We start from the raw sequence: 17,939 nt of genomic DNA on the forward strand, positions 1-17,939 counted from the left end.
GGTTAGCACTAGACAGAGAGATCTCCCTTTTCTTTCCTCCTCTTCACTGATTTCAGGCAACACATTGTGTTGCGTGATGATAAGCCATCATGACTGAAACTGAGCAACCAAACTGAAGGCCAATTCACACGTCTTACCTCCCTTCTCATAACAGACACACACGGCTTGTTTGTTTGAACAATATATTGCTGCTTTAACCTGCCTGCCTTCAACCTTGTCTTTCATGCAGCCATTGACCAGATCCAGACCTATTTAATCCCCGCATCTGGAGCCAGGGCAGGCTCAGGCCCCTGACTCGGCCCAGCTGGTGCTTGTTGCAGGGGAACCTGTCCAGACCGGGGCTCTTCAGGATCAGGCCCCAGACTTGGTTCAGATGATGCCTGAGGCAAAGGATCTGGTGCAGACTGAGACTCCTCTGGCTCCAAGTCTGAGCCCAAGTCCCAGGACATCACACCCCTGACAGCTGGCAGTAGGTGCGGGAGTCACAGGCGGGTGGAGCACCGTTGCCCCATGCTCTTGGCTGGAGGAGACAGGCAGGCAGGGGAGAAGATGGGAAGGAGGCAGGCGAGCGGGAAGGGGAGAGGAAGGAAGTGGGATTGGTGTGTGTGTGTGTGCTGCTATGCCACGCCTGGGAGGGCACCCTCCGTGCCCCTCGGGAACGTGCCCGCCCTGGGCAGCATGGGCCTATGCTCCGCCACTGTTTATAGGTCCATACCAGAACTTGGAATTGGACCCAGAAACTAACCGGCAGTTTCTGCAATGAGAATAGGGACGTCCTGTTTCATCATCACCATCATTTTATTATTTATACCCCGCCCATCTGATTGGGTTGCCCCAGCCACTTTGGGCGACTTCCAACGTAGATAGAAAAACAGACTAAAACATTAAACATTTTTTTTTTTTTAAATTCCCTGTACAGGGCTGCCTTCAGGTGTCATCTAAAGGTGGTATAGTTATCTCCTTGGCTTGAGGATCTCATTACTCCATACCCTCCAATGTGATGGGGTGAGCTCCTGTTGCTCTGTCCCTGCTCCTGCCAACCTAGCAGTTCGAAAGCACATTGAAGTGCAAGTAGATAAATAGGTACCGCTCTGGCGGGAAGGTAAACGGCACTTCCGTGCGCTGCTCTGGTTTGCCAGAAGCGACTTAGTCATGCTGGCCACATGACACGGAAGCTGTACACCGGCTCCCTCGACCAATAAAGCAAGATGAGCAGCGCAACCCCAAAGTCGGCCATGACTGGACCTAATGGTCAGGGGTCCCTTTACATAAAGAAAAGTGGGACATTCTGGGATCAAATCAGAAACCAGGCCGGCTTCTGTAAACCTGGGTCTGTCCCTGGAAAATAGGGGCACTCGGAGTGTCTAAGATACTCCATGCGTAGAGCTGTAAAATTTACTATGGTGTGAAGAAAGCCACATGATTTTGAGGGCAGGACCCAGCGCACAGTGCCCCCCACAGAGTATCAAATGTCAACTAGGGTCATGATTCTGCTATTCTGTCATTTTGTGTGATGCCTGGGAGGTCAGAACATGGCTTGAGAGCTTCCTATGGAAAGCCAATGACGATAGGAGCCACGGTTTTAAGCTGACGGTCTTGCCGCTAACTTGCTTGCTCTTGCCTGATCATTCTTTATGCATCGGTGACCTTCCGTTGCACGGCTTTCCCTGTTCTGCTATTCAAAGAAAGAACGAAAGAATAAAAGGCATTGCGGCGTTCTTTGGTGTATTACTTTTAATTTAATTACGGCAGGTAGGTCGGCAGGAACAGTGGCTTTGATGGAAGAACTCTGATCTTTGATTTAATTACCCCAGGTGGGAAAACTCAAACGCTTGATTGTGGACACTGGCTTTTCATCTGCATATTTGCTCGCTGTTATTCTCGCCAGATCGCACGTGAAAAGAAGGCTTTAAAAAGGCGTTGAAATTCAGAGCAATTTACTGCTGATGATAGGATCTAGGTGTGCCATGGGTAAATAATGTTGCGCTTGTGAGAAATAACGGCTGATCTTTTCTTTTTTGAAAGAGAATTGTTTTTCCATGACAGAGACCTTTCAAAGGAGTCTTTGAAGAGAGCCATCAAAAACAGGGGCATAGCATGGGGGGGGGGGTGTTTAAGGTGGCTGCAGCACAATTTTGAGGGGGTGCAAACCAGGCTCCCCTACACAGGCATTGGCTTCTGGAGGGCTGGGCTGGGGCGGCAGACTCTGCTCAGCCTCCACGCCCTGCTCCCCAGTGCATGTGCTGGACTGCCCCAAGAGCTGGCAACCCATGATACATCACTGATCATTAAAAAAATCCAGCATGAGAATCCCCTTCCCTTGTGGGTCCCAGAGTTGGCCACGACTAGACCTAATGGTCAGGGGTCCCTTTACCTTTTACTGAGAGATTTTGGGGACCAAACCTGGGAGCTCACACAGGCAACGTATTTGCTCTCCTCCTAATCTATGGCACTTCACCCGTCGACTTCGGGAGTTTCTCTGCCACAAAGTTTGAGATTGTAAAGCAATCCTGAGACCCATGAATAATGGAGAGGGAACGGCAAACCAGCCAGATAGAGTAGCTCTCTCTCTCTCTCTTTTCACCTGTCTGTCTGTCTTGGGGTCAGCTGACCGAAGGAGCTCCAGGTAATCTCCCCCCTCTCCCACGCCAAATGTAGCCAACTCTTCTGAAGCTCAAAGTGGGGCTGTGAGGAGAGCGAACCTGCCCCATTGCATAAATCTCTCTCTGGGCTCAGGCCACAGGAGAATTTCATCACACGCTTTCTCCCTGACCTACATTTGAAGGGATTCTGGCTTTCATTGGCTAGGTGTGACATGGTAGACTCATGGCAAGATCTGATCTCAGGAGAGGAAAGCTCTTCTTTAAAAAAAGATGCCGAAGACGACGGAGGTGGAGGAAGCAACTCTGATCAGGCCAATGAATAAGTAATGGAACCGAAAAGGATAGAAGGAAACGAAAGATGTGAGCAGAAGAGGCCTTTTGGCCAAACAGGTGGAAGACAGGAGGGATAAAGTTAAAGGCAGTCAAAGAAGCGACCGTCTGATGGGATTATCGATTGCAAGCAAGGGAGGAGGTCCACAGCGCAGGCATCGAGGGAGGTGCAGATTGGAAGAAGCTTAGAGGAAACTAGCGTCTTTCAAGAGGCAGAAGAGCAAAGAGGGACACAGAGGAGAGAATCGAGAGAAGAAGGCTCGAGGGAAGTCCAAAGAGCCTGAGAGGAAAGGCTGTTGTGGAGGGATGAGGAAAGAGAAGGCAAAGTATAGGTGATAACTGGGGGGAGAGGATGAGCAGATCATCAGATGAGGAAGACGAAGGGGTGGAGGAAGATGAGGAAGATGAGGAGGAACAGGAGAGAGGAAGGGCCTTGACAGAGGATGAGGAGGAAGAGAGGAGCGAGAAGAAGAAGAAGAAAAAGAAGAAGAAAGAGTGGAGCGACAGCGAAGAAGACGACGACGACTATGGCGGGAAGAAAAAGAAGAAAAAGAAGAAAAAGAAAAAAGGGAAGAAGTCCAAGGACAAAGACAAGAAGAAGAAGAAAAAGGATGATGAGAATTTTGCTGAGATGTATGAGCAAGAACTTCGGGATTATCACTCGGATTCTTGCCATGAAACTGAAGATGAATACAACAAGAAAAAAGGTAAGCCAGGAGAGATCATGATGGTGATGATGATGATAATTTATTTATTATTTATACCCTGCCCATCTGGCTGGGTTTCCCCAGCCACTCCCAACAGAATATTAAAAGCATGACAAAACATCAAATATTAAAAACTTCCCTAAACAGGGCTGCCTTCAGATGTCTTCTAAAAGTCAGATAGTTGTTTATTTCCTTGACATCTGATGGGAGGGCTGGTGCCACTACCGAGAAGGCCCTCTGCCTGGTTCCCTGTAACCTCACTTCTTGAAGGGAGGAAACCTCCAGAAGGCCCTCAGAGCTGCACCTCAGTGTCCGGGCTGAACGAGTTGGGTGGAGACACTCCTTCAGTTATACTGAGCCAAGGCCGTTTAGGGCTTTAAAGGTCAGCACCAACACTTTGAATTGTGCTCGGAAACATACTGGGAGCCAATGTAGGTGTTTCAGGACCGGTGTTATGTGGTCTCAGCATCATGGATCCCTTTGCACTGATGCTCTAAGCAGTTTTAGTGGCGTTTGATTTACAAGATAAGGCGCCAGATCAGTGTGATGTGATGGACTGAGTGATGGATGGGGACCTCAGTGTATGTCTTGTTTAGCCATGGAGCTTACTGAGTCACTTTCGAGCACCTAGGGGTGTTGTGACTCTCTTACAGGAGTGCTGTGATGATGGAATGGAGTGTGGGGCTGGATTGGACCTTGCGTGCTGCGCCGAGTTCCTTGGGGAAATGGGGGACAAAACCGGGAACAGCTTTATAAAGTGGTGCTTTACATAGTAATGAAAAGGGGGGGGGAATCCCTGCCCCAGGTAGCCTACAGTCAAAATTTTTGACAGCTGGAGCGACAGCAAAGGAAAACTGGGAAAGAGGGTGCAAGGGTAACGAGAGACGAATGTGAGGATCATTGAAGATGTGGACTGCATTTAATTATTTACTTACTTACTTATTTAAAATATTTATAAGCCACTTTTCTAGTTAAAAAAACCACCCAAGGCAGCATTTAGAAACCGGCAAAATCAATGATGAAAGAATAGAAAGCAGCAAAACGCTAAATGGTTCGGATCACCTAACAACGCCCTCCCCCCGATAAATTAGGAGGAGCAAAGAATAAATTTAAACGATAGCATTAAAGTTCAAAAATTCAGTTTCTACGACAGCCCTTTGGGGCAGACCACTTGTTATCATCCACCTGAGATAATAACATGTGAAAAGGAATATAGGCTGAGTCCAGGCAGCAGCCTCTGTCATAGGGCTGGCTGCATGCTTAGGACTGGGGTTATTATGGGAGAAACGAAATTGTGTGGCTGCTGACCAGCTCCCTCCCAGTGTGGCTCATAGTTGTGATGCATACAAAATGTGGATGCTGGTGGCGCTGTGGGTTAAACCACAGAGCCTAGGACTTGCCGATCAGAAGGTCGGCGGTTTGAATCCCCGTGACAGGGTGAGCTCCTGTTGCTCGGTCCCAGCTCCTGCCAACCTAGCAGTTCGAAAGCACGTCAATGTGCAAGTAGATAAATAGGTACCGCTCCAGCGGGAAGGTAAACGGCATTTCCGTGCGCTGCTCTGGTTCACTAGAAGCGGCTTAGTCATGCTGGCCACATGACCCGGAAGCTGTACTCTAGCTCCCTCGGCCAATAAAACGAGATGAGCGCCGCAACCCCAGAGTCGGCCACGACTGGACCTAATGGTCAGGGGTCCCTTTACCTTTACCTTTATAGTTCCTCTGCTCTGTTGGCAGTGGACTTCTGGCTGATGGGTCAGGATTCACTACCAGGCCATGGCCTGATCCGAGGTGGGTTGCAACAGCAGAGCACCACCGTAAAAATGCATGATAAAATAATTAAGGAATGAGTTCCTAAATGCATGAAAGCAAGTCCTGGGTCTGAAAAGGTTGAGGGCAAGCGCCCCTATGCCAGTTCTACCAAATATGCAACTACGCAAGTTTTGTATCATGGTGGCCAAATTCTGTGCGGCTGCCATAAAACGTAGGGAACAAGCTGTACTACCAAAATGATTAAGGTTTTAAATGATAATTTTAGGTTATATTTTAATGTTCAAGATTTAATATACTTTTAAAACTGCTGCTATATCTGAATTCTCTCTATTAAACCCAATTGCAATTCAACGTATCGCTGTTGTGTTTTATGATTTTCCTGATATTGTAAGTGACCCGGAACTGGTCTGTGACCGTAATAATAAAATTCTAATTCGTTTTGGGTTGTGAAAGCAAGCTTGAAATCGTCAAAGTGTTGTAAGCTTTGAGCTATTTGCATCGGTTCCATTTGAAGCCATCTTTATCTTCCTTCGAAATCATAGGATTGCAGAGTTGGAAGGGATTGGGCAAATCATCTAGTCGAACCCCGTGCAGTGCAGGACTATTGCAGCTGCCCCATCCAGTGATACTGTGTCCAATTCTGGGTACTCGCTAGACGAAAGGGTTTTCCGTTTTTGAGGTGCTTCGCAAGACAAATTTCCCTATGGGCTTGCTTCGCAAGACGAAAACGTCTTGCGAGTTCTTGCGAGTTTTCCCCCTTCCCCCCGCTTTTTCTAAGCCGCTAAGCCGCTAATGGGCTTGCTTCGCAAGACGAAAAAACCGCTAGACGAAGAGACTCACGGAACGAATTATTTTTGTCTTGCGAGGCACCACTGTACCACAATTTAAGAAAGATATCGACAAGCTGGAATGTGTGCAGAAGATGATTGAAGGGTCTGGAAACCAAGCCTTATGAGGAAGGGTTGAAGGAGCTGGGTATGTTTAGCCCATGGGTAGGCAAACTAAGGCCCAGGGGCCGGATCCGTCCCAATCGCCTTCTAAATCCAGCCCACGGATGGTCCGGGAATCAGCGTGTTTTTACATGAGCAGAATGTGTGCTTTTATTTAAAATGCATCTCTGGGGCATAGGAATTTGTTTATTATTATTTTTTTCCCAAAATATAGTCCAGCCCACCACATGGTCTGAGGGACAGTGGACCGGCCCCCTGCTGAAAAAGTTTGCTGACCCCTGGTTGCCTGAAAAGAGGAGACTGAGAGGAGATACGATAGCTATCTTCAAATATCTCAAGGGCTGTCACATAGCAGAGGGATTAAGCTTGTTTTCTTCTGCTCCGGAGGGTAGGACTCGAACCAGTGGTTTCAAGTTACAAGAGAGATTTCAACTAAACTCAGAAAGAACTTTCTGACAGCAAGAGCTGTTCTACAGTGAAACGGTATCCTTTGGGAGGTTGTGGACTCTCCTTCTTTAGAGGTTTTTAAAGTAGAGGTTGGATGACCATCTGTCATCATCATCATAATAATAATAATAATAATAATAATAATAATAATAAAATAATTTATTTATACCTCGCCCATCTGGCTGGGTTTCCCCAGCCACTCGGGGCGGCTTCCAACAGAACACTAAAATACAATAACCTATTAAACATTTAAAGCTTCCCTAAACAGGGCTGCCTTCAGATGTCTTCTAAAAGTCTGGTAGTTGTTTTTCTCTTTAACATCCGGTGGGAGGGTGTTCCACAGGGTAGTGCCACTACCGAGAAGGCCCTCTGTCTGGTTCCCTGTAACTTGGCTTCTCGCAGTGAGAGAACCGCCAGAAGGCCCTTGGCGCTGGACCTTAGTGTCTGGGCAGAATGATGGGAGTGGAGATGCTCCTTCAGGTTTACTGGACCAAGGCCATTTAGGGCTTTAAAGGTCAGCACCAACACTTTGAATTGTGCTCGGAAATGTACTGGGACCCAGTGTAGGTCTTTCAGGACTGGTGTTATATGGTCTCGGTAGCCACTCCCAGTCACCAGTCTAGCTGCCGCATTCTGGATTAGTTGTAGTTTCTGGGTCACCTTCAAAGGTAGCCCCATGTAGAGCGCATTGCTGTAGTCCAAGCAAGAGATAACCAGAGCATGCACCACTCTGGTGAGACAGTCTGCGGGCAGGGAGGGTCTCAGCCTGCGTACCAGATGGAGCTGGTAGACAGCTGCCCTGGACACAGAACTGACCTGCACCTCCATGGACAGCTGTGAGTCCAGAATGACCCCCAGGCTGCCTTAGCTGAAATCCATGCATTGTGAGGGGGCTGGAAGAGATTACTCTGGGGGTCCCTTCCAGCTCTACAGTTCTATGATTCTATGTGATTCTTAGCTCTGAGAAGTGGAAGAATCCATCTTGCCTGCAGGACGCAGTTCTGTTCCACCCCAGCCTTGCTGTCAAGAAACATCAAGCCCTTGATATCTCGCACAAGTAGCTCTAGGAAGTCAGAAGCTTCTGGCAACCTGAAGTATCCAAACAGCCTCAGTGAAGAGCGCTGCTCTTTCATAGGCACATCGCAGGGAATGAATACTTGTAAGATGATATGTATTTAAAAACAGGCTGCATTCAATAATGAGGGAAATGAAGAGGACCACTTTACTAATTAATTTACACCTTGTCTTTCAGATCTGTTGGGGTAGGTCTGAAAAGGCAAGTGTGACTTTATAGTGTGACTTTCTGTTCTGCTTCTGAAAACCTGGGTGGGTGGATGATTTGATTTTATATTTAACAGATCAGTAGATCACTGGGTAGACAGATATACATATAGATAGATAGATAAATGATAGATAGATAAATTTATTACGGTCGGAGACCAGCTTATAAAACACACTTGGGGGTACAATCCCAGAAGGAAAGCAAACATTTAAAACAATGTAATAATAATAATAATAATAATAATAATAATAATAATAATAATAATTTATATCCCACCCTCCCCAGCTGAAGCCGGGCTCAGAGCGGCTAACAACAATAAAATGATAAAACATTCTAAAATCATTTCATTACAAAATTAATTCCAATCAAATGAATAGCAACTTAATGTACAACAATAAATTTGAAATTTGTGATGTGATAAGTTACCATAGAGAGATGACCCAGAGTCACCCATGGAACCGAGTTTGGGGATTTTCTTAGCAAACTAGTTTGGGTTGGGGGATGGTCTGCTCCTACAGATCTGTACACAGAATCTGGAGAACATCCAGGTTGTCTTATGATCTTTGCCTAACAGGATAGATCACTGGGTATTTGACTGCTGAATAATCTGCTATGTACGGTACATTGTAAACATAAACCTAAGGAATGAAAAATACATCAGCATTAGTGAAAAACAGGGATGGGGAATTTATTGGTTAGCTCTAACCACCAGTAAATCCTTCCTGATGTTGAGTCAGAATTTCTTTTCTTGTAACTTGAAGCCATTGGTTCGGGTCCTACCCTCCAGAGCAGGAGAAAACAAGCTTGTGGCAGCCCTTGAGATATTTGAAGATGGCTATCATATCTCCGCTCAGTGTTCTCTTTCCAGGCCAAACATACCCAGTTCCCTCAACTGTTCCTCACAAGGCTTGGTTTCCAGAACCCTTGATCACATACCCCCAACCCTCAACATTTTCACTTCATCTGACTTTTCCAGAAAAGTAATGTATGCAACAATGCATGCACTGACGTAATGTGTGCATAGAAATGCATGTATTAATGAAAAAAGAAGAAGATATATACAGAAATGAATTATTCTAGGGAAACTTGTTTTGTATAAATAAGAATTGTGTAGAAAAATGTATATCAGGGTCAGCAAACTTTTTCAGCAGGGGACTGGTCCACTGTTCCTCAGACCTTGTGGGGGGCCAGACTGTATTTTGAAGGAACAAAATGAACGAATTCCTATGCCCCACAAATAACCCAGAGATGCATTTTAAATAAAAGGGCACATTCTACTCATGTAAAAACACGCTGATTTCCGGACCGTCTGCGGGCCAGATTTAGAAGGCGATTGGGCCGGATCCGGCCCCCGGGCCTTAGTTTGCCGACCCATGATGTATATCAGGGGTGGTCAACTCTCAAGAGATTGTGATCTACTCAGAGAGTTAAAAGCTGGCAGTGGTCTACCGACTTTTGGGGGGTTCAGGTCATAGTTGTTGAGCTTTTTTTAGGGAATCCAAAAGTTGTTGAGCTTCGTGAGGTATAGCCGGGAATTTTCGGGAAAACAACTAAATAAACAAACAAACACACAAACTTATGAGCAAATGCAGAGAACTGATTGTAAGACTGGAAAAAAAGAGAAACCAACACTGACAGATTCACCCTGCTGTAACTGAACCTGTGCTCATTCTTCTATAGTTGTACCATTACAAGTTTGCAAAGAGGATGGAGTGATACATCGCTTTCTATCAAATCAGCACGATATAAAGGGTGCATTGCTTGCTAATCACAATGGATACCTGTGGGGTGAATTTGGCATCTCTCTGGTAAATGTGCTTCCCTGCCCAGCACAAATTAAAATGAGATCACAAAATCTGCCAGTTTCTGAACTGATATCTGCCAGTGCTGTGAAGAAACCAATATGTGCTTTCCTGGCTTCCGAAAGGTAGACCGATGTTTTGCTCCCAGCTAAGACTCCAAATGACTCGAGGCACTCATCACGCAATGAGTCAGAAATAATAACATTTGACTTTGCAGTAGCTCATCAAGAATAACAAAGCCCATGGAATTCCTGCATGTGCCTCTTCTAGGTTGCAGTGCTTGGATTTGCAAATATAGGATACAGCAACCTTTGCCAACCTCATGTCTTACCAAGGTTTTCAACTGCAATTCCCATCAGCCTCAGCTGCTATAGGTGTTTTGCTTGGGGCTGATGGGAGTTACAGATTGAAATTTCTGGAGGGTGCCAGGATATGCCATATAAGGGTTGCCAGCCACTTAATATTTACATGGATTTGTCAACTATTTCAGGAACCCTGTCTAAAATAAGTAGAACACTTACTCTAAGGGCTGCAGCGTTTAATTGATTTTTTTATTAATCAATTTCTTTGGAGTAAACTCCAAAGATGACCCAATTAATTGGTCAGCAGATAAAAATAAAAGGCATTATTTTTAACAACAACAACAACAATTTATTTATAAACCCGCCCATCTGGCTGGGTTTCCCTCTGGGCGGCTTCCAGCAAAAAATTAAAAACACAATAAAACATCAGACATTAAAAGCTTCCCTAAGAGGGCTGCCTTCAGATGTTTTCTAAAAGTCTGGTAGTTGTTTATTTCTTTGATATCTGATGGGAAGGTGTTCCACAGGGCTGGTGCCACTACTGAGAAGGCCCTCTGCCTGGTTCCCTGTAACTTCACTTCTCACAGTGAGGGAACCACCAGAAGGCCCTCAGCGCTGGACCTTAGTGTCTGGGCTGAACGATGGGGGTGAAGGCGCTCCTTCAGGTATAATGGGCCGAGGCTGTGTTACAGGTGTTACAAATATCAGCCAATAGAAAGATGCATCTTAAAAAGGTGTTCCCTTTGACTCTCACCCAGAAGGTTATGATTTGCACATCCACAAACCATGGTTTACATTGGCTTCCAGTCTTCCAGCCAACCCTGAATCCAATGCACATATTGCACCAAACCAGAATTAAGCCTCTTTAACCGTATCACAATGTAATATTTGCATCAAGCAAAAGGGTGTCACTTGTCAGAACTTAAGGCCATAGTAAGCCTTGATTTTGGGACTTTGAGGTTCTGACTCAAGGAATCAGACCACGCACTGCTCAGGAGTCAGGCCCAGCCACAAAGCACAAGCGAAAGAAATGGCTGCTTTGAGAGAATGGTCTTTTTAGGGATGCCAATAAAGCTGTGCATGTTCAGATAGTTGCATCCCAGAATCCCTTGCAAGACTGCAGAGGATTCTGGGATGCAGCACTTGGATTACATGTGGCTCTCAGCTTAATTCTCTTGTAATGAAGAAAGGGTAGACACTGCAGGGATGGGGCAGAAATTTGATTCTGTTTTCAGTTTAGTGGAAAATTAGCCCATTAATACTCCTCAAACTGAAACCGAACCGAGCACCAGTAGCCTTTGAAAGTTGCACTTCCCTAAATTTTGCAGTGCAGTTCTCCAAGTAAATAATGTGTGCAAAAATGCATATATTGGGGAAATGTGTGCTTAAAAATTCATTATGAGTGAAAACAACATACCAAAATTCATTTTGATTGTTGGCAAAAAGGTGTATTTTAGTTAATACTGCTTGCAAAATGGTATATATTAGGAGAAACATACACTAAAATGCTGATTATTATTATTATTTCATAACTTTACATACCACCCTTCACCTGAAGATCACAGAGTGGTTTGCTGTTTAAAAACACAAAAATGCATACCATGATGAATTTTCATGATGACTTGTTTTTAAAAATTGTAAGCTACTGCAGGAATATGGAGAGGTTGGAAAAATGAGAAACTGAGGCACAAAGAAATTGACAGAGTTGTTCATCTCTGCTTCCAGTCCTAATCTTCCTCTCTTTATATTTTCAGAAGTGAGGCATTGAAAAGATCTTTGCTCTGAATCCTGCCCTTACCCTAAAATGAATCTTGTTTCAAATCTTGACAGTGGGGTCCATTTTGACCAGTTGCTCCACCCCAGCCTGGAGAGTAAGATACATTATTCCTGCTGGTTTCATGTATTTCCTCCAACTTGTATCCACAGTCTACGAAGTCGTGACGGTGACAGGAGACGTCCGAGGAGCGGGGACCGATGCCAATGTCTTTGTTACTCTCTTTGGAGAATTTGGCATCACTCCGAAAGCCCATCTGACCAGCAAGTGAGTCACGCTGGGTATCTGTGAGCTCAGCAGTGTTCTCTGCAGTAAGCTAAAATGAGAGATTTTGGTTTGCGATGTATCTTGATTCACTGATGGATGCAGCACATTCTAAATGCATGTGAAAATTCGAGCGACACCTGCATGTATAACCCGAACACTCACAGACCCATACAAGTGTTAATCCTTTTGTTACCGTTCTGTTTTGAAATGCCCATTCAGAAACCTTTTTCGCTTACCCCCTCATCCCAAAACGTATAAGCTCATCTAATGCATATCCTGACAATTCTGTAGCTTTACAGAAAGTGTACTATAGTTAACTGAGCCACTTGAAAGCGCATTGAAGTGCAGCGGGTGGTTATTGTCAATAGACGAGACTGTGGTTTTGCATTACTGTATTGAGGGAAAGATACTGGAATGAGAACAGACGGGCTGGGTGCAATGAGGCTAGTTTGACATGTGTAGGCCTTGTTGCATAGTGACAAGTGAGCTGTGTGAATGGTAAAATGATTATATGTCCTGGTCATGGAATTTAAGTACAGATTCAATAGACCCACATCCAAGCAGGTTTAGGGGTATTGAAATATTGAAACACTTTATTGTCACTTGTACAACTTGTATACAGTGAGATTCCACGAGCAGCCCCCACTCAGCTCTTAGTCTTAATTCCCCTCGTTTACTGACGCATACCCACCAAACCTGAAAGTCAGTTGCCCTGTTGTTATCTTTTCATTCAGCAGCCTAACAGCCCACGGATAGAAGCTGTTCTTTACCCTGTTGGTGCGACTAATCATGCTTCTATGTCTTCTGCCCGAGGGCAGGAGATCAAGAAAGTGCCGGCCAGGGTGTGAATCATCCCTGATAATTTTCCTCACTCTCCTGAGGCAACGTTCTTCCGCTGTTTCATCCAGCGGATTCACTGGACAGCCCAAAATATCTTGTGCTGTATTCACCACCCTCTGTAGGCACTTCCTATCAGTTGATGTCAAACCAGCGTCCCACACCGTGATGCAGTATGAAAGGACACTTTCTATTGTGGACCAGTAGAAGGAAATCTACTGTGTGAATCAAAAACTAGGGTGACTGAGCCCCTATGGTTCTGAATCAGAAGATGTCATTAATGAATGACATCATTAATGAAAAAGAGGGGTGGGTAATTTATAGAATCATAGAATTGTGGAGTTGGGAGGGGTTCTGAGGGTCATCTAGTCCAACGCCCTGCAATGCAGGAATCTCAGCTAAAGCATCCATGACAGATGGCCATCCAACCTCTGCTTAAAAACCTCCAAGGAAGGAGAAACCACCATCTCTTCTGGGAGTCTGTTCCACTGTCAAACAGCTCTTACCATCAGAAAGTTCTTCCTGGTGTTGAGTCGGAATCTCCTTTCTGGTAGGGTTGCCATACAGTGGTACCTCGGGTTATGAATGCTTCAACTTACTTTTTTCGGGTTACGAATGATTGTAATCCAGAAGTTAGTTGTCCAAGCTCTTGGAGGCCTCGCCACTGCCTGGAGGCAAACCCGGACATCAGCGGGGCCTACGGAGCTCTCTGAGGCCTCTGCGAATGCAGGGAGCCAAGCCCTGACATCCACGGTGCCTGCAGGGCTCCACGGATGTCAGAAGCCAAGCCCTGGCATCCACGGGGCCTGCAGAAGCTCTGCGACTGGGCTCCAGCCGCAGGAGCTCTCTGAGGCCTCCACGAATGCAGGGAGCCAAGCCGATTGTTTGGAGCCCCCTCCAAACAGTGATACTGTCTTATTTATTTTATAGTACAGTACATTGATTACTGCCTTCATTTTATGGATCAATGGTCTCGTGAAACAGTAAAATTCGTGTTAACTTGCTGTTTTAGGGGGTGTTTTTTCATCGTCTGGAACGGATCAATCCACTTTCCATTCTTTTTAATGGGAAAGTCTGCTTCAGGTTAAGAACGATTCAGGTTAAGTACAGACTTCCAGAACCAATTAAGTACTTAACCTGAGGTACCACTGTATTTCGAAAAGTAAAAACCAGGACATCCCAAAAGTTGTTAAGCTTTTAAGGAAACCCCCCCCCCCAATTGTCCAGGACAAAATGCTGCCTTCTAGAAATTTCCCCCTTCGGTCCATAGCTGTCACCTTTCCCCCCTTTTTAAGGGAAATTCCCTTATTCCGAATAGCATTCCTCGCAAGAAAAGGGAAAAGTTGACAGCTATGCTTCGGCCTTTGAAATCCCTGTAATGTCCAGGGAAATCCAGACGTATGGAAGCCCTACTTCTTGTAACTAGAATCCATTGGTTGGGAGCAGGAGAAACAAGCTTGCTCCATCTTCATGTGACAGCCCTTAAAATGCAGCCTGCAACAAGGAACATGGCTGGTACAACGTTCAGATGTTCTACAAAGCGGTTTGTTTTCTTAATGGCCCCATAGTCTGAACGGAAAATGATCAACAGTACAATCCTACTGGTGTGTACTCAGAAGGAAGTCACACGGAGTCTTATGAGGCTTAGTCCCAGATAAGTGGGTAAAGGATTGGCTTAAAGGACAATCCTAACCTCATTTACTGGGAGTAAACCCCCTTGAATCCACTAGGACTTACTTATGAGTAGCCATGGCAAGGATTGCACTCTTAGGCTCCCCTTCTTGTGTCGCACCAGGTTCTGTATGATGCTTGATTGCTTTCCTGTGGATGTCAATGTATCACCGAAAATGTTAATTTCATACCATAACGCCACATTTTCTCCATGTCTACAGTGCTGACAAGAGGTACCTGAAACTCTTTTAAGTTTCCCCCTCAAAAGACCTTCTTTCTCCAGTGAAGCAACTCAAACACGAAAACCCTATAAAGACAAATAATATGGGAATGGTAAAGGAAATGCATGAAATTTCAGGCCTCTTTGCCATATTTGAGAGAAACAACTTGGAGATGATTTCAGAATACTCAAACACATTCAGTGCACCAAGTTGGCTCCTAGTACACTGTAGATGTTTTAGACCACCATTTCCATCAGCCCCAGCTGGTGGTGGGATAGAAATTTAGTTTTGTGTTCAATTCAATGAGAAACCGCCGAATTCACACTCTTCAAACGAATGTATGAGGTCAAACATGGCTATGCTTTAAACATTGCATTTTTGTGAATGTTGCGTAACTGTTCTTCAACCAAACGTTGTGTACAAAAGTGCACATATTAGTGAAAACAACATACAGAATTAATTAATTCAGGGGGAATTGCTTGCAAAAATGTGCATATTATTCAAAACTGCATACAAGAATGGGTTTATTAGGAGAAATTTGCTGATGAATTTTCATGAGGGTTTTTCTTCTGCAAAATAATAAATTGCTGCAGAGATGCGGAGGACTGAAGATGGGAAAAATGAGAAATTGAGACCATATTTGCACCAGACATTTAAAGCAATATGTTACCATTTTAAACTATCATGGATTTGCAGTTTGTTAAGGGTGACGAGAGTTGTAAGGAGACCCAAAATTCTCCTAATTCCCAGAATTCTCTGGAAAGAGGAACTCACTGTTAAACCCACTCTGTAAACTAAAACTCTGTGAGAGGAATAGAGGATAAGAACACTCATCAGCCTTAACAAACTACAGTTCCCATGATGCTTTGCGGGGGGCCATGATTCTTAAAGTGGCATAATACTGCTTTAAATGTCTACTGCAGGTGGGGCCTGAGATAAAATGACAGATTCATCCACACACACTCCAGCTGCACAACAGCGGCCATAACAACATGTTTCTTATTTTCATTTATTTATTTTGCACCATTTACATACTGCTTGATTGTAATAAAAACCTCTAAGAGGTGTACAAAAACAAACAAACACACTAGAATTATCAGTGAAAGACAGTTAAAAACATCCCAAAGATGATTAAAATAAACAGTAAGCAAAAAAAAAGGGAGATTAAAATGTATGCCAGCATTCTACATAGGCTTGTCAAAGCAGAGAAAAAGAAAAAAGGTTTTAAGCAATCACTGAAAGGAGTTTTTGTTTTATTTTGCCATGTTGAAAAATACTTTCTCATGCATCTCCCAAATCTCTTCCCAGTTAGTTTCATTTATGACCCCAGAATGAGCCATCTTGTTCAGCATTTGAAATTAACTCTCTCCTGACTTAAACCTGCAACTGCATTCCACCTTACCTTGCCAAATGTCACAAAAATAGCTTGCCATTCTTCCAAAACAGCTTCTCATTTGACCTTTTAAAATTCTTGTTAAATGAATACCCTGTTTGATGTATTTATGCACCGTTTGATTGTAAAAAAACAACCCTGAAAGTAGTTTAGACAAAGATCAACCATAAAACCAGCAAACAATTACATTAAAGCATACAAGCAGTTAAAATACTAAAACAGTTTAAAATTCACACCAGTGTTTCTAAACATCAGGGGTAAAGGCTTGTATAACCAAGAATGTTTTTAGCAGGCACTGAACAGAGGAAGGCACCTTCTTGGTCTCAATAGGCAGGGAGTTCCAAAGTGTGTGTGCTGTCACACGACATGATGGAGTTTTTACAAATGTGGAAGGGGTATTATGTGTCACCTGCAGCAGTGCCAATTCCGCACTTGAGCAGGCAAATATGTGGCAAGGCGATCGCGTAGGTAATCTGGTCCCAAATTATTAAGGGCTTTGTATACTAATAGCAGAGGGACGCGGGTGGCACTGTGGGTTAAACCACAGAGCCTGGGACTTGCCGATCAGAAGGTTGGTGGTTCGAATCCCTGCAACGGGGTGAGCTCCCGTTGCTCGGTCCCTGCTCCTGCCAACGTAGCAGTTGGAAAGCACGTCAAAGTGCAAGTAGATAAATAGGTACCACTCCGGCGGGAAGGTAAATGGCGTTTCCGTGCGCAGCTCTGCTTCACCAGAAGCAGCTTAGTCCTGCTGGCCACATGACCCGGAAGCTGTACGCTGGCTCCCTCAGCCAATAAAACTAGATGAGTGCCACAACCCCAGAGTCGTCCGTGACTGGACCCTAACGGTCAGGGGTCCCTTTACCTTTATACTAATAGCAACACCTTGAAATTAACCTGGGAGGAAATCAGCAACTGGCGTTGATCTCTGAGCACAGGTGTTATATGCTGACAATGCGTCACCCCTGTCAGAAATCTCGCTGCAGCGTAATTGCTTTGCAGGGCTTCCCAATTCCCGTTCTTCTCTTCCCTGTGGTCTCCTCAAAAACAGAACAGAACAAGCTTCACAGGCAAAACCAGAAGGAATTTATTCCTGCCTGTTAGCTCCAGCTTACATTTGACGGTAATAACTGATTCAACAGCAAGGGTGGCGAGAGAGCACGAAGCCTACGCCCCGCTCCAAATTTGTCACACTGTTGATGGAATATGGCAAAAGGATGGAATCTCATGCATCTCCCCGGCGGGCTGTTTTCGGAGCGCTGACGGATGATACGCCTTGCAGAGTGCATGACATTTGAGACCCCCTGTTTCGCTCCACGGCACCGATTGCACAAAATGCCATGCATTTCCTCAAAGGTGGCACCTTTCTGGTTGCCACAAGGCTTTCTGCTTCTTTCCCTTTCACCACTGTGTGCTGCCACACTGGTGCATGGCAACGTCACCTCTGCATTTCGGCAACGCACTTCACAGAATGGTCACCACAAGGCATGCTGAAGTCACGTGAAACGTCTTTGCCATAGGTTCCCCGTTCCCCACATAAACATACAGGAATTTGCATGTCTCCGTGTGTCATCAAAGACAAGAAA

The 17,939-nt window shown here is 45.0% G+C and overlaps 1 protein-coding gene across 5 annotated transcripts in view; it reads left to right on the forward strand.

Moving 5' to 3' along the window:
• The window catches only part of LOXHD1 (lipoxygenase homology PLAT domains 1), a 195,364-nt gene that overhangs the window by 13,564 nt on the left and 163,861 nt on the right, over positions 1–17,939 (forward strand). For all 5 annotated transcript variants that reach the window (XR_014556163.1, XM_083702543.1, XM_083702545.1 and 2 more), the window contains exon 2: positions 12,120–12,234. Coding sequence is in view for 4 of the 5 variants with exons in the window: in XM_083702543.1 (XP_083558669.1) it covers positions 12,120–12,234 (115 nt within the window). In the remaining variant the exon portion in view is untranslated. The remainder of the gene's footprint in view (positions 1–12,119; positions 12,235–17,939) is intronic.

This window comes from Podarcis gaigeae (assembly GCF_964106915.1).
Source record: "Podarcis gaigeae genome assembly, chromosome: 11".
NCBI lineage: Eukaryota > Metazoa > Chordata > Lepidosauria > Squamata > Lacertidae > Podarcis > Podarcis gaigeae.